The 20351-nt window shown below is 37.8% G+C and overlaps 4 protein-coding genes across 4 annotated transcripts in view; 1 reads left to right on the forward strand and 3 right to left on the reverse strand.

The window, feature by feature from the left end:
* Positions 1 to 1504, reverse strand: part of CBG10216 — a gene marked incomplete at both ends in the record, with an annotated part of 1800 nt that extends 296 nt beyond the window's left edge. Inside the window, 4 exons of the mRNA XM_045240719.1 lie at positions 129 to 579; positions 878 to 1021; positions 1078 to 1201; positions 1248 to 1504. Coding sequence (XP_045094243.1) covers positions 129 to 579; positions 878 to 1021; positions 1078 to 1201; positions 1248 to 1504 — 976 coding nt within the window. The remainder of the gene's footprint in view (positions 1 to 128; positions 580 to 877; positions 1022 to 1077; positions 1202 to 1247) is intronic.
* Positions 1505 to 2865: 1361 nt separating this feature from the next.
* CBG10217 lies at positions 2866 to 3493 on the reverse strand (the record flags this gene model as incomplete). Its single annotated transcript, XM_002631910.1, has 4 exons — positions 2866 to 2935; positions 2985 to 3082; positions 3195 to 3300; positions 3348 to 3493. 4 exons carry the CDS (start codon positions 3491 to 3493, stop codon positions 2866 to 2868), a joined length of 420 nt encoding a protein of 139 aa, XP_002631956.1.
* Positions 3494 to 10732: 7239 nt separating this feature from the next.
* CBG10218 lies at positions 10733 to 12860 on the forward strand (the record flags this gene model as incomplete). The annotated part of the gene is made up of 8 exons (XM_045240720.1): positions 10733 to 11000; positions 11048 to 11165; positions 11215 to 11234; positions 11462 to 11656; positions 11875 to 12039; positions 12086 to 12334; positions 12379 to 12506; positions 12552 to 12860. The coding sequence occupies 8 exons, from the start codon at positions 10733 to 10735 to the stop codon at positions 12858 to 12860; spliced, it is 1452 nt and encodes a 483-aa protein (XP_045094242.1).
* A 2145-nt stretch (positions 12861 to 15005) lies between these two features.
* Positions 15006 to 20316, reverse strand: CBG10221 (the record flags this gene model as incomplete). Its single annotated transcript, XM_045240722.1, has 36 exons — positions 15006 to 15198; positions 15245 to 15337; positions 15385 to 15477; positions 15525 to 15617; positions 15665 to 15757; positions 15804 to 15896; positions 15944 to 16036; positions 16084 to 16176; positions 16224 to 16316; positions 16363 to 16455; positions 16502 to 16594; positions 16642 to 16734; positions 16781 to 16873; positions 16921 to 17013; positions 17060 to 17152; positions 17340 to 17432; positions 17479 to 17571; positions 17619 to 17711; positions 17759 to 17851; positions 17899 to 17991; positions 18177 to 18269; positions 18316 to 18408; positions 18456 to 18548; positions 18596 to 18688; positions 18735 to 18827; positions 18874 to 18966; positions 19013 to 19105; positions 19152 to 19244; positions 19291 to 19383; positions 19430 to 19522; positions 19570 to 19662; positions 19710 to 19802; positions 19850 to 19942; positions 19990 to 20082; positions 20130 to 20222; positions 20270 to 20316. 36 exons carry the CDS (start codon positions 20314 to 20316, stop codon positions 15006 to 15008), a joined length of 3402 nt encoding a protein of 1133 aa, XP_045094241.1.
* Between the last annotated feature and the right edge of the window lie 35 nt (positions 20317 to 20351).

Raw genomic sequence — 20351 nt, forward strand, 5'->3', positions numbered from 1 at the left:
TTGGTCCAGGATACATTGCCTTTTTCTGAGCCATCAGTTTCGAACAACAAAATTGTATCGGCAGATGCGGTGAAAAAACCTAAACAAATATTATACATTTTTATACATAGTTTTTCATATTGACTTACAGTCGCGGGGTGTCCTTCCCTTTTTGGTCGTTTCCAATTTCTGAGTCACCACAATTTTTGTTCCGTTGTTACAGAATTGCAAAATCGCTCTCAATTTAATCATAAGATCTGGATCAAAAGCTAAATTGTTGCAGAAAATAATGGTCGCTTTCTCTTTCAAAAAAGTCTCAATTTCTTCGGTATTGAAATCTCCGAGTTTCAGCTCAAATGGCCGTGGCTTTTCCCCAAAATGCCGCATCAGCTTCTTGAACTGACGAACGTTTTCGTCCGCAAAACCAGCTGGGACCTGTTGAAGTTCAATGCCTCGCACGTGTGCTATGTTGGTATACGCAGCAGCAAACGTTACCAGCTGCCCGATTCCAGATCCCAAATCCATGAAGACGTCGTCTTCTTTGACACCAAGCAGGTCCAGGATTTTTTGTAACGTCTCGATATTCGTTTCACCGTAAGTCTGGAAAAATTATTAACATTACGAAGTGTCTCTAAATATTTGTGAGCGAAAAAACAGAGACGGACTCCTATACACAGTAACAGTCTATAAAATTTTTAAAAAAAGATTTTTCAGTTGATTTGTGGTCTATTCAAAATGCTATGAAACAAAAGACATTTTCAAAAAGTTTTGTGAATAAAAAATTTTCAATCTAGGTATTTTATACAAAAAAAAAGAAAATGGCCACAATGTTTGAAAATCAACTGAAAAAATGCGTTTTGTCTATCTTATTTACTGTATGTACGTTTAGTGAACTAACCCCGCTGCTGAATCCTGCATAATGCGTGTTTAGCACTCGTGGATTTGGAATGGCGAGTTGACATGCTAAGTCACAGATTACACGGAACTCGGAAGCTTCCTTTTGGCGCCAATTTTCTTTTGAAAGTAGAACATCACGCGGATTCTGAAATTAAGAAATTAAAACAAAAGTCTGGCGAAAATATAATCAAAACTATTTACTTTTTTACGAAATGCTTTGACACTGTTGTTGAACGTTTTCAAAAAGGGTCCTAGTTCACTGTCGGCGCATTCGTCCCAATGGAGTGGATGGATATTCAGCTTTGAGAGGACAGATCCATGTATCCTGAAATAATAACGATTTCTGAAATATATTAAAAATTTTCACTCACTCTTTGAACAACGTTTTGATGACCGATGCAGCGTTCGGCTCATTTGAAGAGAGATCTAAACGGCGTCCGTTTTTGCAAACTGACTCGATTGTCCATTTCTCTACTTTAACGGCAATTTTCGGAGCCGGTCCAGCGACTTCGGATGAAGCATTTCTCTTGGTGGTGGATCTCAAACTTCTGACGGAAGCTGGTTGCAACGGACCTGGTTTGTCAGCATCATCGGAAACGACAGAGAAATTTTGTTGGACCTTAGACATTTCTGATTCTTCGGTATTTTCACAGCAAATTTCCAAAACGTTGACGATTTGGGTGGACTTCGAGAACAAATATAGAATGCAAGTGTTAATATGTAGATAGTTGGAATATGATTGGAAGATGGTATTGATGTAGATGATGAATGAATGATTGAATGAATGATTGAATGAATGGATGGATATGAAGAGATTGGTTTACAGAATTGGGAGGCGGAGTCAAAAAGCTGCAAATTTATGCTACTAAACTCCTCCCCCAAATTTATAATTGTCATCATTTCGTATCAGTATCCGATCAAGTATCCGAAGTTTATGAGGTCAACTGTATACTCCCAGTCATGAAGTCATAAAGAATTGCCCAGAATACCAATTCACTTCGAAAGTGTACAAAGATTACGATCCTGATTAGGATGGCAGTGTATACATTTCCTCCAGGAAATTAGAATGTGCTGAAAATGAAAAACGTTGAGGTTTTTTAAATATTTTGAAAAGTTTGAAACGGGAACAGGTTCAACAATTTTTGGAAAGTATTTGTTTTCAAAACGTTTATTAAGTTGGAAAGTTGTCAAAAAAGTTTGTTCCATTTTCGAATCTTGCTGGTAAACCACTAGTTATTATTTTCCGAATAAAAAAAACTAGTTTTCTGAAAATGTTTCAGTTTATGTTGTTTTTCAGATTTTCAAGAGCTGGAAGTAATTTTGACCTTGAATTCGACTTTTAAAAGGCTTTCTTTTGAATATCCCCCATTTCAAAGTGCTGAGCCTCTTATTTCAATTCTGATCATATTTTTTAAAGTCTGATTTGACTTCTGAAATTTTTTTTCAATCAAAAATCTATCGAAAAATCAACCAAACCAGAAAAAATCTCGAAGCGTTCATTGAAAGTTTAAATAGATTATCGAAAACTAGAAATGTTATGAAATCTCAAATTTTATTATTTCGAGTTTTTTTTGGATTTCATACATATCACATTTGACACAGTATCACGCAGATTCATCAATCTACATAGGAATTTCAGAAAACTGCTTAAAAAATTCTGAAATCTTCTCAAATTATTGGATTCATTTTTCTGAAACCATTAATTTCTCTATTTTTTCAATGTGCTTTTTTCAATCTTTCAACAGAGAATTTTTATTCAGAAGTTCACACCATTTCAAGAACAAATTTCAGATGGAAAAGGGACGGGAGAAAGGGCACGAACTAGAAGATGAAAATCGCAATAAAATCTAAAATCAAGAGATCTTGGGGACGGGTGCTAGAAAAAGAGTTGCGAGCCGAAATGAAAAAAAGAAAGTTAAGAAAGAAAGTATATGAGGATCAAGAAAATTGAGAAGTTGGATTGAATAGGGAGGCTGATACGGAGACGCATCAGACGAATTCCTTATATGGTGTTCCAGTATCTCCAGCCAAATCTTTGTCCCAGGTGATATAGGAGACACTGAAATATTTCAATTTTAGATGTGCTATTTTATTTAGAATGAGCTTACGCAGTATCCACACTTTCGAATGTGGTGTCACTTCTCACTTCACGAATCCCATAGCTCGTACAGTTGTGGCGCACGGAGAGAAAGACTTCGTAGAATTTCTGTAATACATTTTCTGTAATACATTAATCGTGATCCTGACTAAAATGAATAGGTGGTATTTTTTATTATTCTGAAACTGAAACGTGATTCGATCAACTGTTGTGAACTCACGTCTCCGAAAGGCCCATCCTCGTACTCATTTCCATCAAGCTTGTAGTTCCAGGAGTGCCGTCCGAATACGCATTTGGTTCCCATTCTGTCGATTACATCGTTCCAACTGAAAATTGTAGATGTGAAAGAGTGCAAAAGACAAAATAAACTTACGATTCGGTGATGTCCTCTTCCCAGAGAGTGACAAAAAAGCACCATGCGTTGTAGTCACAGGTGAATGTACCGTTGGCCTTGAAATTGGTCTTCGCCGCAATTCCTCCGATCAAGAAGAGAATCGGGAGAAGAGAGACCAACTTCATTTTCAGTGGAAAACGGACTGAATTGGCGAATCCGTCGTCTGTTAAAGGACCCAGTATGGGCGTGGCTTGAGTCAGATCTCGAGCTCTACCACAAAAAAATAGCTCCACCCCTCAAAAAAAGATCGAGAAGGTTCGAAAATAGAAAAGCCGGGGCGTGATTGATAGAGAAGGCAAAAGGCGCGTTCCGGAAATTGGGAAAAAAGATAGAAGCTCTTAGATAAAACTGACTGGTGTGGTTACCTCATTTGAATATAGATCTACTAAGAAAAAACGGGACGGAGTGAGAAGCTTTGGTACGACTTTTGATTTATGAGATGGCTACGCGAAAACCTCTTTGGATGCAAATGAAGTGGGAAGGAAAACTATACTATTTTCAGAACAAGAAAAACCTGAAGGAGTAAAACATGGACCTCTGACATCCCGAGTTTCATGCTCTGATAATGATTTCAATTCCATGTGGCTTCTTTCGGGGAAAAAAAGTCGAATTCATTGAATAATGTGAAGAAGATTGCGAAATTATTGGTGATAGAAAATTTACTCATTAGAATACAAATATCATCATCAGTCTTCATTTTCTGATTAGGATTTTTTCAAACTCAAATACTTCTGGGTGTTCCTTCCATTCAGATGTGCAGCTGGATTTGTCACGTCATTTTCTCAAATTACAGATGTTTATTAGCCTACTAGGATTGTTATATTATAATTGCCTAATAAGCAGTCAACTAGGACACAAAAGAAACAAAACGAGAAACATGGCAGAGAGACAGAGTTGATCGAATAAACCTGCTCTTCTCTAAAATTAGGAAAACCCGGAAAGTTTCAAGAGATGTTTAGTGCTTCTCGTTTCGTGATGCGAGAGGTGTTGGAGATTTCAATTCGATGAAGACGTTTTTATTAATTGGTTACTGTAGCTCTTGCGTCTCCATGTGTCGGTCGACTTGACATATGAGCGTGTCCGAGTCTGAAAAACAGCAGGCAAAAGGTTTCTTGAGTGGGCCTATAGTCAACTAGCCAAGTCCTGACATTGGGATTCAGGTATATGGTCACACCTTTCAGGTAACCGACAAAAACGAAACAAAAACTTTCGCGAAAACCCGGAGACTGGCCCAATCTGAATTGCTGTTCTAAAAGCTGTTTTTTGAGGTTATTGTATGTGAATTTATATGTCATATTTTTAACTTGTTAACAACAATGAAAAGCAACTATCTATTTTCCATTTTCCAAAAATCGCAAGCATTTGAAGTCACCACAATATTAGGTTGGCAACTAAGTCTTTGTGCACTTTTATTTTCCTCGTTTCTCTTAACTGAGCTAGAACAGTAACATGTGTGTAACGGGATATGGTATATAAGATGTTAAGGTTGTTCACAATAACCATCATTTGCCCTGCTCTCATTCCGCTTGCGAACGCGATGCCCCCTTTCATACCCCCTTTTTTTGGGTGAAATTCCTGGAAATTGTTTATTTCTAACTTAAAAGTGTCCGATATTCATCACCGCCTGGTGGAAGTTCAAAAAATTAATGTCCACATAGAAATACCGTTGCAAATTGGGTTGGCAAGTTCAAGAACCAGGACTGTTCAATGAATGATGAAATTTGTCCCGGGCAACCATTTCTTCAAAATTCAGACAAGCTGAGAGATCTAGTAGAACGGGACATTGTCCAATCTACCTGTGAAATGTCAATCACTTTAGCGAAAACCCATACCATAATATTTTTGATAAGTGTTTTTCAAAAATTTATAATTATAAAAATTCTTGCATTTTTCTCATTGCTATTATTTATTCTTGATATTCGTATTTACATCTGTCATATTTTCTCAACACGCATCTGGAAATTTGAAGAAAGTCAAATTTCTTTCCTTCTCAACGGTCTCCTTTTGTCACATAAATGTTCACAACAATTATTAATATTACAACAAGCTTCAGTTTGTCTTTGTTCTGCCACTGATGACTGTTCTTTTCAGCAGAGTTCAAACAAAGGGAGTACTCTGGGTCTCCAAATCACTACACCTTATATGTCTCAAGCCATTTTTCCTCATTTTGATATTTATGGCCTCCTTCTGAATGGAGGCCTCAGTTTTCTATTTTTTTTTTGAAATGGTTAATATTTCTATTAGTCTTGGAATATTCAATTGCAAGAAGGAGAAAATTTGTCTGAAATTCCAGCCAAATTTTCAAAGTCGATATTCTGACCCCAAACTTTGAGAAAATGCTTCCTATAGTTTTCTCCAGTTTTCCCCAAATTTTCAGCCAGATTGGAACACTCTCCGATTTTTCGCGGAGTTTTTTCATTTTTTGCCGACTCTCTGAATAACCCCATTATAGGGTCTTATTCTTATCTTTATCGGCATTAACATAATTTGATCTCTATGATGTCACCAAGGCTTTATGGTTCAGAATGAAATTTCCCAAAAAGGCATGATACTAGGAAATCAGCACAGGCATTCATGTGGTTGTGTTACCTCATCTGAATATAGACCTACCCGAAAGACACAGACCGCAATGAAAAGCGTTGGTACGACTCTTGATTTAGGAAGTGGCTACGCGAAAACCTCTTTAGGTGCAAATGAAGTGAGATGGAAAACTATACTATTTTTATAACACAGAAAAAAAACCAGAGGGAGAAAATCATGGACCTCCGACATCACGAATTTCATGCTCCGATAATGATATCAATTCCATGCGGCTTCTTTCGTGGAACAAAAGTGAAATTCATTGAATAATGGGAAGAAGATTGCGACATTCTTAGTGATGGAAAATTCAGTGGTTAGAATACGAACACTATCAGCTGTCTCTATTTTCTGTTTAGGGTTTTTTTCAGACTCAAATGATTCGGGGTGTTCCTTCCATTTAGATGTGAGGCTGGGGTCATCACGTCATTTGCTCAAATTACAGCTGATTATCAGCGTACTAAGATTGTTCTAATATTATCGCCTAATGGGCAGTCAACTAGGACACAAAAGAAAAAAAACAATAAACATGATGAAGGGATAAGGTCGTTCAGGTCTTCTCTGAAATAAGGAAAAACTGCTTTCCTCTGGAATTAGGAAAACCCGGAAAGTTATAAAAAATGTCTCGTGCTGCTCGTTTTGTGATACGATGAGGTGTTGGATATTGCAATTCGTTGAAGGCCGTTTCCATCATGGGTACTGTAGCTGTCGTGTCTCTGTGTGGTTGGCTTGACAGATGAGCTGAGTCTGGAAAAAGGCAGACAAAAGGCTCCTTCAATGGACCGTTAGTCAATAAGTCGAATACTGACTTTTCATACTTGCAAAAATCGTTTTTCGGTCAAAATTTATCAAAAAAACGTTTGAAATATAAATTTTCGAGAGTTTTTCTACAACAAAAATTGTTTTCCAGAAAAAATGTTATGTTGCTTCAAAAATGTAGTTTTTAAGACGATCCCAACTTTGGAAAAACGTCAGAAAAATAGTATTTTTAAAAATTTTTGTTTAAGCATTAAAAATTAAATATTCACAATTTAGCTTAAAATTAGATGCTATACAAAACTTTAAAAAAAGAAGCTATTTTTCCTTAATTTCGAAGCTGGCGCCAACTGTCCGGGCCTTCCGGGCCTTGATAAACTTTTTGAAGGCCCGGCCTGGCCCGGCGCAAAAATTTGGATTTCGGTAAATGAAATTTTTTCGGAAATTTTTAACTCTCAAAGTTTCGTAATTTCGGTTAGTATTAAATTCTGCTCATTTTTTAGACTTTTCGTAAATTGGGATTATGTGAGAAAAAAATTGATTTTTTTCAGTTAAATTATGCATTCTGTAGCTTATTTCTACAGTGCGTTTCACATTTATACGGTCACCCTAATTTTGGAGTATAACAGGAGAACCGACGAAAATAGGTATCCGGCAATTAAAAAATCATATTAAGGACCTCAAATTACAGGTCGAATTCAGGTCTGAACCTTGTGCAGAGCCTGCGGGGTGCTTAGGAATGCATTCGGGACCGAATGTTCCGATTCGGAGCAGAAGATCAGTTCAGGACAACCAGTACAATCCAAATTTTCTCCAATTCATGCCAAATCGTATTTGTGGCATTATCAATTCAAATGGTGCTGCCACCAAACATTAAATTGTCTATTTTCCGTGTTTTTTCGGAGGTGACCGTATAAATATGGAACGCTTGCAAAGAGCCATTTTTCAGTCTAGGTGACCTAACTTTGTCAGTTTTGTTGGTATCATTATGAAAATTAGCAAGGGTATGTAATTTGAGGTCCTGAATATGAGTTTTTAATTACCGGATACCTATTTTCATCGGTTCTCCTGTTATACTCCGAAATCAGGGTGACCGTATAAATGTGAAACGCAATGTATTTAATAACTAAAAAACTGAATGACTTTCTCAAATTTCAAAATTTTGGTTCCAAGAAAACATGTGTCAAATTGAGCAAATTTAATTGCCGAATCTCCAAAAAGGTGGGTTTATACAAGTTTTCAGTTTCCTGAAGCGTGGCTGCTGCTTTAAATTAGATTGAAAATCTTGGTAACAAGAAAACAAGAAATTATGATACTTTAAAAAAGATACATTTGAACAAACCAATAAAAAACATAAGGATGAGAAACGAGAAATCGTTAGCTAATTACTTTTGGTTTTAACCATTGAAACCAAAAAAGGGGAAGTGATGGCTGAAAGGAAAAAAAGTGAATGATGCACATTGACACGGCACATGTTTTGAATGTGTTTTGACGCCTTGGAATTCGGATAATGGACGTTTAGTGTCATGTCATAGAAGGAGGATGATTTGAGGAAGAAAAAGGAAAACGCTTTTCAATTGCTCAAGTTTAGGTTCTCATTTCTTTAAACGAGGAAGTTTCTGCTTCCAGAAATTATGTTGAATTTATTTCTTCATATAAGTTTTTGGGTTGTAGAATAAAAAAATTATCCTTATTTTTGAATTTTGTTGATAGATAGATTTTTCCATTAACAGTACTTATCAATAAAGACCCATTTTGCATTTATTGAAAATTCCAAGTTTTTCATCTATTTTCCGATTTTTGAATGACAACTGCTTTTTTTTTCAGAGTTTCAGTACAAAAACGGGCAAGAAGGGGTGTTTTTCAAAAATTGACAAATAACAGAAAAGCTGGGGATTTCCAAGAATATTAATTTCAAAGTTTTCAATCTTTGTCTGTTTTACTTTCCTAAAAGTTTTCAAAATTATCAGAAGCATGACAGCCAAGCTCCAGAATCCTGATCAACTGAAAACAAGATTTTGCATATTTCATTGACTCGTACTGTTTCCTTTTTTCAATTTTGAAATAATTCTTTGCATTCAAAATCTATTATTATCGGTTTTCTAAAATGAAATATCAATAAGTTTTGTTTTTTATATGTTTTCTTTTTTCTGAATAATGTTCATGAGTCATTTCTCAAATTGTGAAATTTATGTCATTTTTTCAACATTACAGGATCCGATATTTAATCTTTATATATTCTAACATTTGCAGATGTTAGAGAAAGTATTTTCCGTATATAGCTAGTTCAAAACTATTCACCTTGGGTTTGAAAGTTCCAAAACATGTTTGGCCATTTGCCAGAAAAATTACAATTTTTGGTTCACAATGTTTGGTCCCTCTCTGTTTTCTTCCATATATTCAGTTCGTATGGTCTCCTCTTTTTTTGACGTCCCTCCTGTACGCCACCTGTGGACTACAATGTTTTTGTTTCTCGGGACACTCGACTCCTTTCATTTGGCGCCCCTTTCGGCGCCTTCGTATATTTTAATACATATGTCCACTTGAAATCTGACTTTTTCTTTTTAAGATTACCGACATTTGAAGAGACACCATGCTTTTCGAACCACCCGTACATTTGTACTTTTAATGGGCGGAGCTTCGACTCTCGGAAGCGTATAAAAGAGTTTCTACCATGTTTCAGAAGTCATTTTTCTTTTTCGTTTACTGTTTTCTTGTACATAACTTTGGAATATTCGAATCTTTAAATTCTATCATTCTGGGATTCCGGCTGTATCATTTTTCAGTATTTTAGACCCATTCATAGCTTGACTTCAGGAACGCTGTAGACAGAAAGTTTGAATAAGGAAAATCTGGGTGTTCTGAAATCCTGTAATTTTGGTCACTTGGGTCTCCGGAATCCTGGGATCCTGGAATCCTGGATACCTGGGATATTGAAAATAAGTCAAACTTCTGGAATCTTGGAGTTTCGGAATCCTAGTATTCTGGAAAACCGGAATTTTGGAAACCTGGAATCTCAAAATTCTGATATCAGATGTACCCTGAAGTCTGAAGTTTGGAAGTTATGGAATTCTGGAAGCCTAGAATCCTGGAATCCTGGAATTTTGGAATTTTGGAATCCTGGAATCCTGGAATCCTGGAATCCTGAAATCCTGGAATCCTGGAATCCTGGAACCCTGGAATCCTGGTATTCTGGAATCATGGAATCCTCAAATCTTAAAATTCTAGAATCCTGGAAGCCTAGAAATCTGGAATTCTGAGATTCTGGAATTTTGGAATTTGCCACTATTTCTGGGTCTCTGAAACTTTACTAGATTCATGAACCCATAAAATTTTCCATTTTTCCTGAGACAAAGAATTCACTCTCTTTTTGAACTGAACATATGTCTGTGTATGTTCTCTAACCTGTCACGTGTCCTTTTTTCTGTCTAATTTCTGTCTTCCCCTATTTACTTAATGCAGTTCATTAAGTCAGTAGTTTAATTTTGAAGTTTTTGGGAATCCTGGAATTCTGATGTCGTAGAGTTTTGAAAAGCTATAGCATACAGGAATGCAGGAATCTTGAATAATTGTACGATTCCTGAGATTCCATATTTTCGGGCGATTTCTTCCTTTTCCTTTTCTGAAAATAACTCTAATTCCGACAGAAATTCAAAAATTGGAAAATTTAAAGATTTGCGATCCTAGCAGTTTTAAACTCTGCAATAGTGAAGTTCTGAAATATTAGGACATTTTCTAGAATTCCGAACTCCGGGAGACTTGAGCTCTCAGAACCCTGACAATCCTGAAATTATACTTCCTGGAACCCCCAAAGCCTGAAATGTTTAGAATCAGGAACCTGATACTTCTGAAATTCCAAAATTTCTGAATTTCGTAATACTGTAGATGTCTCTATCTCTGTTGAACATAAGTCTCTGTTTTACGTGCTCACTATTTTTTCTTCTTCTTCCCACATATGTTCACTTGAATTGATTTCACAATATTTAGGTTTAAAAAAGCTACTAACCAACTACAGTCACCGTCCATCATCAATGATCCTCCGTTTCCTGCCGATTATTTCGGCAATTCTCGGATTTGCTCAAGCTGGAGGACAGATCGAGTTCATAGTCAATTCCACGAGGGCTGTCCAGTTGGAAGTGATTACTTGTCCTGTGACCGTTTGTGATGGTCGTGAGAATCAAGTAGAAGTTTTTGAAGTGCCGAAATCATCTCATATTCATTTTCACACAATACCATACGATGGGGTTGCTCTGGAACAGTTTGATTTGCATCTGAGATTCAGAGATTCAACCACAAAAAGTTAGTTTTGAGAAAAAAATGTATGTAAGACCGAATTTCCGTTTCAGAAGGACTTCTCGAATATACCAGGAATGTCAAAGCCGATAATGAGTGGAGAGTTGTCAAGGGTATCAACGATTCCACTGACTTTGATATGGAATTTTATATCAGAAACAAATGCGATGAGTGAGTTAAAAGGAATTTGTACACCCAAAGAGATCAACCGAATTTCCAGAACATTCTACGGACACCAATGCAGCCGAAGGTGCCATTAATCAAAGAAAGATCATTGGGAGTGTACCAGAGATGGATTGAGGCAATGCGCTAAAGGTTGGAAGGGCACCGTTTGTGATGAGCGTGAGTAAACAAGATGTAACAAGTAGTGCAAACAGTACCGACCAATAAAAAAACTCCAGACTTCTGAAAATGGCCAAAATGACCAAAAATCAACTAAAAACTTCATAAAAAGATAAAAATTTCAGCAAAATGCAAGAATGACTGCAACAATCATGGTGTATGTGCCGCTCCTAACAAATGTGTCTGTAGCGAAGGGTTTGTTGGAAACCAGTGTGAGATGTGCATTCCAAGAAGAGGATGTGCTCATGGGCAGTGTGTGCCAGGCATCCCAGGAACTTGTAGATGCCATCCAGGGTTCAAGGGACCACTCTGCGATCAAGGTATTACAGAATGCTTCAATATGTAGAAGACCACCTTATACGTGCAGGTTAAGCTCAATTATCTCTGTTCCTACATGAGGTATCAAAAATTCGTAAACTGATGGAATGTTTCTTGTAAAATTCCCAATACTTTATCAATTGACCAGTTTTTGATATCTTTTGAAGGAAGCAAGATAATTGAGCTCAAAGGCCACTTATTGTAAAAAATTTATTTCCAGACACCTGTTCCTTCATGAAGCCATGTCTGAACAATGGAACCTGCTCGGTGGCTCTCCGCCAGTCTTTGGGATATCAGTGTAAATGTTCGGTGGATTTTACTGGAACTCATTGTGAGAAGCCAATCAGTCAGATGCATTGTACCAATAAGGATCTTTGCAAAAATGGTTATTGATTTTTTGAGAATTGCAATCTAAGAAAAAGATCTTTCAGGTGGAAGCTGTGTGGAAGTCGACTCAAAAACGGTGAAATGCAAATGTGTCGATGGTTATTTTGGAAAGTTCTGCGAGAACGGAAGAGACTGCAACTTTCTCAAGTGTTCCGAAGGGTCATCGTGTCACATGATTGGCACCAACCCGATTTGTATGCATGACGAGCCTGATGCAAACGGTTCGAATGATGAGATTGAGCACAATGATAATGGCGATTATGGAAGAGAAGCTGAGAAAATGTGGATTCTCGGTTGGTTTACTATAAATTTTGTATTTATCAAAACTATTTTTCAGTCATCTTGGCCGTTGCGATTCTAAGTTTCATTGTGCTCAGAAGAAAGCCATTGTTTCGTTGGTGGAACCGGGGATACAGGCATCGTCAAGGGTATTCAACGCAAGTCCGCTATGCTACCAGACGTCAAGTGAGTTGCTACTTATGAAAATTATTTTTAAAAATGGGTTTTCAGCTATCCCCACCGGCAGGCTTCAATTTTCCCAATGCATTCCCACCTATGTCGGTTCTCAACAATGCTGAATCTACCGTCTATGATGAGACTCCACCACCGAGCTACTCGTCCTTGGATATCACTCAGTTGACTGGAAATAGAGCAGTTGATAGAAGTAATGGAACCGAGGAAATGATTGAGAATGCCGAGAATACTGAAAGAGAAATCCGTGGAAGAGCTGAGAGAGCCGAGGAGCCCGAGAGAGCCGAGGAGCCCGAGAGAGCCGATGAAGTTGATGACGCCGAAGAAATCGTGCACGCATTGTTCTAATTCAATTGCACAGTTTTTTCCATCCCAATATCTAACCCAAAATTACCTTTTTTTCCATATTGTCTTTTCGACCGGTGTCTGATTCAAAAAACAGGAAAGAACCCCCCCCCCCCTCCACTTTAATTTTAAAACTAACAATTTCAAATTCCAAATGGTACTGTACTAACCTTGTACTGAATTCTCCCATCTCCTATATTTGATTCTTTCTATGCACTCCCCGATTCTCTCGATTCTTTTTCTCCCGATTTCCTTCTTTCCTTGATATTTTTGCTCCCGTCAATTAATTTTGCATTCCCTCTTCGTCCCAAATGACAAATTACTTGTGCCCTCCCATTGAGTCTAGAATGAGACTAGAATGAATAAAATCTCTTCAATTGGATGATAATTGACTAATATACAAGTTACAACGGCTAGTTTAGCTGCTGAAAACCCGCCAAAAGTTCAAAAACTGATATTTGTTCTATATTTGAATTTTCTCATCTAAAATCTGTTTTGCATGCATTGACAGAGTTATTGATAAAACAGTTTGTTCAGAACATCAATAAAAATCAAGATTAAATCACTACTGTGAATGTGGATATTTGATGTTTCTTCTTGCTTTCCACTGGGATTCTGGATCCATGATTATCCACAGGTTTAAAGTCCGCCGGTAACGTGTCTCCATTGTCACAATCTCCAGAGAAATTGGCGGGGATATCGGTTTCCGAGCAATTATTGGCGAAGTATCTGGATGGTTTCTGGACCAAACTTTGCTCGCCTTGTTCCTTTGCATTTCTGAAATCGTCCTTGAATTTTTTTCAGAATTAAATTTCAAGGTTTCCTTTGGAACAATTTTCTTGTTTAGCTTCTGATTCTCAGCGCCCATTAACTTTCAATTAATACAAAAAATGTTTGGACAGCTTAACATCAGAAGAACAACGTATTTTTCCGTTTAATTTGACAAATTTCTAGAGTCTGTAGCTCGGCAGTCAAGTTTCCGCTCACTTTGAACATTCTGGAGGCCTAGTAAGTTTGAGAACTTTGTTTTCACAAAATTTTTTGAAAACTCCTAGATTGTCAACTATTCATCGATTTCTGAAAGACATCTGGGTTTTTCACGTTTTCAGTACAAAGACTAGTAAAAAAGGTGTGTCTTTTAGAAATTGGCGAATAGCTGAAAAGCTAGGAATTTTCAATAAATGTAATAATTTGAAGTTGTCAATATAGGTCCGTATTACACCCTCCTAAATTTTCAAAGTTATCAGAAACTTAATTACCGAGTTTCAGACTCCTGGCCAAAACCAATTAAAAAGGTACTGTATTCTAGAATTTTAAAACTTACTGTTTCCCATTGAAAATTTTTGGATGGCAAGCAGGGTCTAAATAGTTAAAAACGCAGTTGCAAATTAATTCGCGAACTAGCCTTTGAACCGTGGTGGTAGGGAATACTAGCAGAGTAACGAGAAGAATGAATAACTTCATGTTTTTTCCAGAACTTTCTAGAAAAAAGTGACTTTGGAGGGACTTCGGCCTCCTTTTTATACCCCTCTCCCGTATTCGATTATACCATTTTTCCGTGCGGGGGCGTTGGATTCAGGAATCTTTTTTATGATTCATGTTTTATATTTTGATTGGGAAAAAAGAAAAAAAATTTCGAAGAAATTTTTTTCTCATTTTTAATGATTGTTCTAAGCCATTGCTTTTTATGTAGAGCTTAAAAGTATCAGATCTGACAACCTATACTTCTTTTCTTTTAGAAAATTTCAATGAAAATTAGATGAAACCCCTCTGAGGTTAAATGAACTCGGACCCGAGATGAGTCCAACTTTGTGACAGCTGCATGGCAAAATGGATCACTGAGGGTGGTACAGAACAGTACATGTGAGGTCTGAGAGTGTATAGCATTTATAGTAGCCAGCTGTGACAGATGTAAAGAGTTCTAAACCAAAAAAAAAAGGAAAAAAATGAGCTGGAATGAGAATAAAGGTTTGAAAAAAAACATAGGATAACTGAAAACCGTTTTTGATTACAACAAATGCCGGATTGTTTTTCCAGAGTAGGATGATACACGAAAATTATATGGAACAGATATTCTGGGTAGATACATGTATGGAAATACGGATGGGTGGGTACGGAAAAGGGGTAAGAAAAAATCAGAAATTATACTCAAGAGTTTGAATTTCTTGGGCCTCTGGTCCTGGTGGAAGTAGATCTTCCAAAAATGAACTTCTTGATCCTGTTGTACCACGATCCTCTAGGCTGGTTCGCTGGGATTTCTTCCGTTTCCTCGAGGATGATTTCTTCCCCAACATCTGGGGAGAAATGGACTCTTTTGAGTGGACGTGGTGGTTTAGCCATTCTAAAATTGAAAAGTTTTTTGTGGATTCTATAGGAATGAAACATACTCTGGCTCCTCGTTACTGTTGGTAGTGGTTCCGCGTGATTTCACGTTTTTTAGAATAGAAGCTGTTTTGCGTGGGAGTGGGTTTGGAGTCATTCTAAAATTGAAAGGTTTTCTTGTAGATTCTATAGGAATGAAACATACTCTGGCTCCTCGTTACTGTTGGTAGTGGTTCCGCGTGATCCCACATTATTTAGAATAGAAACTGTTTTGCGTGGGTGTGGGATTGGAGTCATTCTAAAATTGAAAGGTTTTCTTGTAGATTCTATAGGAATGAAACATACTCTGGCTCCTCGTTACTGTTGGTAGTGGTTCCGCGTGATCCCACATTATTTAGAATAGAAACTGTTTTGCGTGGGTGTGGGATTGGAGTCATTCTAAAATTGAAAGGTTTTCTTGTAGATTCTATAGGAATGAAACATACTCTGGCTCCTCGTTACTGTTGGTAGTGGTTCCGCGTGATCCCACATTATTTAGAATAGAAACTGTTTTGCGTGGGAGTGGGTTTGGAGCCATTCTAAAATTGAAAAGTTTTTTGTGGATTCTATAGGAATGAAACATACTCTGGCTCCTCGTTACTGTTGGTAGTGGTTCCGCGTGATCCCACATTATTTAGAATAGAAACTGTTTTGCGTGGGTGTGGGATTGGAGTCATTCTAAAATTGAAAGGTTTTCTTGTAGATTCTATAGGAATGAAACATACTCTGGCTCCTCGTTACTGTTGGTAGTGGTTCCGCGTGATCCCACATTATTTAGAATAGAAACTGTTTTGCGTGGGTGTGGGATTGGAGTCATTCTAAAATTGAAAGGTTTTCTTGTAGATTCTATAGGAATGAAACATACTCTGGCTCCTCGTTACTGTTGGTAGTGGTTCCGCGTGATCCCACATTATTTAGAATAGAAACTGTTTTGCGTGGGTGTGGGATTGGAGTCATTCTAAAATTGAAAGGTTTTCTTGTAGATTCTATAGGAATGAAACATACTCTGGCTCCTCGTTACTGTTGGTAGTGGTTCCGCGTGATCCCACATTATTTAGAATAGAAACTGTTTTGCGTGGGAGTGGGTTTGGAGCCATTCTAGAATTGAAAAGTTTTTTGTGGATTCTATAGGAATGAAACATACTCTGGCTCCTCGTTACTGTTGGTAGTGGTTCCGCGTGATCCCACATTATTTAGAATAGAAACTGTTTTGCGTGGGAGTGGGTTTGGAGCCATTCTAAAATTGAAAAGTTTTTTGTGGATTCTATAGGAATGAAACATACTCTGGCTCCTCGTTACTGTTGGTAGTGGTTCCGCGTGATCCCACATTATTTAGAATAGAAACTGTTTTGCGTGGGTGTGGGATTGGAGTCATTCTAAAATTGAAAGGTTTTCTTGTAGATTCTATAGGAATGAAACATACTCTGGCTCCTCGTTACTGTTGGTAGTGGTTCCGCGTGATCCCACATTATTTAGAATAGAAACTGTTTTGCGTGGGAGTGGGTTTGGAGCCATTCTAGAATTGAAAAGTTTTTTGTGGATTCTATAGGAATGAAACATACTCTGGCTCCTCGTTACTGTTGGTAGTGGTTCCGCGTGATCCCACATTATTTAGAATAGAAACTGTTTTGCGTGGGTGTGGGATTGGAGTCATTCTAAAATTGAAAGGTTTTCTTGTAGATTCTATAGGAATGAAACATACTCTGGCTCCTCGTTACTGTTGGTAGTGGTTCCGCGTGATCCCACATTATTTAGAATAGAAACTGTTTTGCGTGGGAGTGGGTTTGGAGCCATTCTAAAATTGAAAAGTTTTTTGTGGATTCTATAGGAATGAAACATACTCTGGCTCCTCGTTACTGTTGGTAGTGGTTCCGCGTGATCCCACATTATTTAGAATAGAAACTGTTTTGCGTGGGTGTGGGATTGGAGTCATTCTAAAATTGAAAGGTTTTCTTGTAGATTCTATAGGAATGAAACATACTCTGGCTCCTCGTTACTGTTGGTAGTGGTTCCGCGTGATCCCACATTATTTAGAATAGAAACTGTTTTGCGTGGGTGTGGGATTGGAGTCATTTTAAAATTGAAAGGTTTTCTTGTAGATTCTATAGGAATGAAACATACTCTGGCTCCTCGTTACTGTTGGTAGTGGTTCCGCGTGATCCCACATTATTTAGAATAGAAACTGTTTTGCGTGGGTGTGGGATTGGAGTCATTCTAAAATTGAAAAGTTTTTTGTAGATTCTATAGGAATGAAACATACTCTGGCTCCTCGTTACTGTTGGTAGTGGTTCCGCGTGATCCCACATTATTTAGAATAGAAACTGTTTTGCGTGGGTGTGGGATTGGAGTCATTCTAAAATTGAAAGGTTTTCTTGTAGATTCTATAGGAATGAAACATACTCTGGCTCCTCGTTACTGTTGGTAGTGGTTCCGCGTGATCCCACATTATTTAGAATAGAAACTGTTTTGCGTGGGTGTGGGATTGGAGTCATTCTAAAATTGAAAGGTTTTCTTGTAGATTCTATAGGAATGAAACATACTCTGGCTCCTCGTTACTGTTGGTAGTGGTTCCGCGTGATCCCACATTATTTAGAATAGAAACTGTTTTGCGTGGGTGTGGGATTGGAGTCATTCTAAAATTGAAAGGTTTTCTTGTAGATTCTATAGGAATGAAACATACTCTGGCTCCTCGTTACTGTTGGTAGTGGTTCCGCGTGATCCCACATTATTTAGAATAGAAACTGTTTTGCGTGGGAGTGGGTTTGGAGCCATTCTAGAATTGAAAAGTTTTTTGTGGATTCTATAGGAATGAAACATACTCTGGCTCCTCGTTACTGTTGGTAGTGGTTCCGCGTGATCCCACATTATTTAGAATGAAACTGTTTTGCGTGGGTGTGGGATTGGAGTCATTCTAAAATTGAAAGGTTTTCTTGTAGATTCTATAGGAATGAAACATACTCTGGCTCCTCGTTACTGTTGGTAGTGGTTCCGCGTGATCCCACATTATTTAGAATAGAAACTGTTTTGCGTGGGAGTGGGTTTGGAGCCATTCTAAAATTGAAAAGTTTTTTGTGGATTCTATAGGAATGAAACATACTCTGGCTCCTCGTTACTGTTGGTAGTGGTTCCGCGTGATCCCACATTATTTAGAATAGAAACTGTTTTGCGTGGGTGTGGGATTGGAGTCATTCTAAAATTGAAAGGTTTTCTTGTAGATTCTATAGGAATGAAACATACTCTGGCTCCTCGTTACTGTTGGTAGTGGTTCCGCGTGATCCCACATTATTTAGAATAGAAACTGTTTTGCGTGGGTGTGGGATTGGAGTCATTCTAAAATTGAAAGGTTTTCTTGTAGATTCTATAGGAATGAAACATACTCTGGCTCCTCGTAACTGTTGGTAGTGGTTCCGCGTGATCCCACGTTTTTTAAAATAGAAACTGTTTTGCGTGGGAGTGGGTTTGGACCCATTCTAAAATTGAAAAGTTTTTTGTGGATTCTATAGGAATGAAACATACTCTGGCTCCTCGTTACTGTTGGTAGTGGTTCCGCGTGATCCCACATTATTTAGAATAGAAACTGTTTTGCGTGGGAGTGGGTTTGGAGCCATTCTAGAATTGAAAAGTTTTTTGTGGATTCTATAGGAATGAAACATACTCTGGCTCCTCGTTACTGTTGGTAGTGGTTCCGCGTGATCCCACATTATTTAGAATAGAAACTGTTTTGCGTGGGAGTGGGTTTGGAGTCATTCTAAAATTGAAAAGTTTTTTGTGGATTCTATAGGAATGAAACATACTCTGGCTCCTCGTTACTGTTGGTAGTGGTTCCGCGTGATCCCACATTATTTAGAATAGAAACTGTTTTGCGTGGGAGTGGGTTTGGAGCCATTCTAGAATTGAAAAGTTTTTTGTGGATTCTATAGGAATGAAACATACTCTGGCTCCTCGTTACTGTTGGTAGTGGTTCCGCGTGATCCCACATTATTTAGAATAGAAATTGTTTGGCGTGGGAGTGGGTTTGAACCCATTCTAGAATTGAAAAGTTTTTTGTGGATTCTATAGGAATGAAACATACTCTGGCTCCTGGTTACTGTTGGTAGTGGTTCCGCGTGATCCCACATTATTTAGAATAGAAACTGTTTTGCGTGGGAGTGGGTTTGGAGCCATTCTAAAATTGAAAAGTTTTTTGTGGATTCTATAGGAATGAAACATACTCTGGCTCCTCGTTACTGTTGGTAGTGGTTCCGCGTGATCCCACATTATTTAGAATAGAAACTGTTTTGCGTGGGTGTGGGATTGGAGTCATTCTAAAATTGAAAGGTTTTCTTGTAGATTCTATAGGAATGAAACATACTCTGGCTCCTCGTTACTGTTGGTAGTGGTTCCGCGTGATCCCACATTATTTAGAATAGAAACTGTTTTGCGTGGGTGTGGGATTGGAGTCATTCTAAAATTGAAAGGTTTTCTTGTAGATTCTATAGGAATGAAACATACTCTGGCTCCTCGTTACTGTTGGTAGTGGTTCCGCGTGATCCCACATTATTTAGAATAGAAACTGTTTTGCGTGGGTGTGGGATTGGAGTCATTCTAAAATTGAAAGGTTTTCTTGTAGATTCTATAGGAATGAAACATACTCTGGCTCCTCGTTACTGTTGGTAGTGGTTCCGCGTGATCCCACATTATTTAGAATAGAAACTGTTTTGCGTGGGTGTGGGATTGGAGTCATTCTAAAATTGAAAGGTTTTCTTGTAGATTCTATAGGAATGAAACATACTCTGGCTCCTCGTTACTGTTGGTAGTGGTTCCGCGTGATCCCACATTATTTAGAATAGAAACTGTTTTGCATGGGAGTGGGTTTGGAGCCATTCTAGAATTGAAAAGTTTTCTTGTGGATTCTATAGGAATGAAACATACTCTGGCTCCTCGTTACTGTTGGTAGTGGTTCCGCGTGATCCCACATTATTTAGAATAGAAACTGTTTTGCGTGGGAGTGGGTTTGGAGTCATTCTAAAATTGAAAGGTTTTCTTGTAGATTCTATAGGAATGAAACATACTCTGGCTCCTCGTTACTGTTGGTAGTGGTTCCGCAGTGATCCCACATTATTTAGAATAGAAACTGTTTTGCGTGGGTGGGGC

The sequence above is a fragment of the Caenorhabditis briggsae genome (assembly GCF_000004555.2).
Source record: "Caenorhabditis briggsae complete genome, chrX, whole genome shotgun sequence".
In the NCBI taxonomy this organism is placed as follows: Eukaryota; Metazoa; Nematoda; class Chromadorea; order Rhabditida; family Rhabditidae; genus Caenorhabditis; species Caenorhabditis briggsae.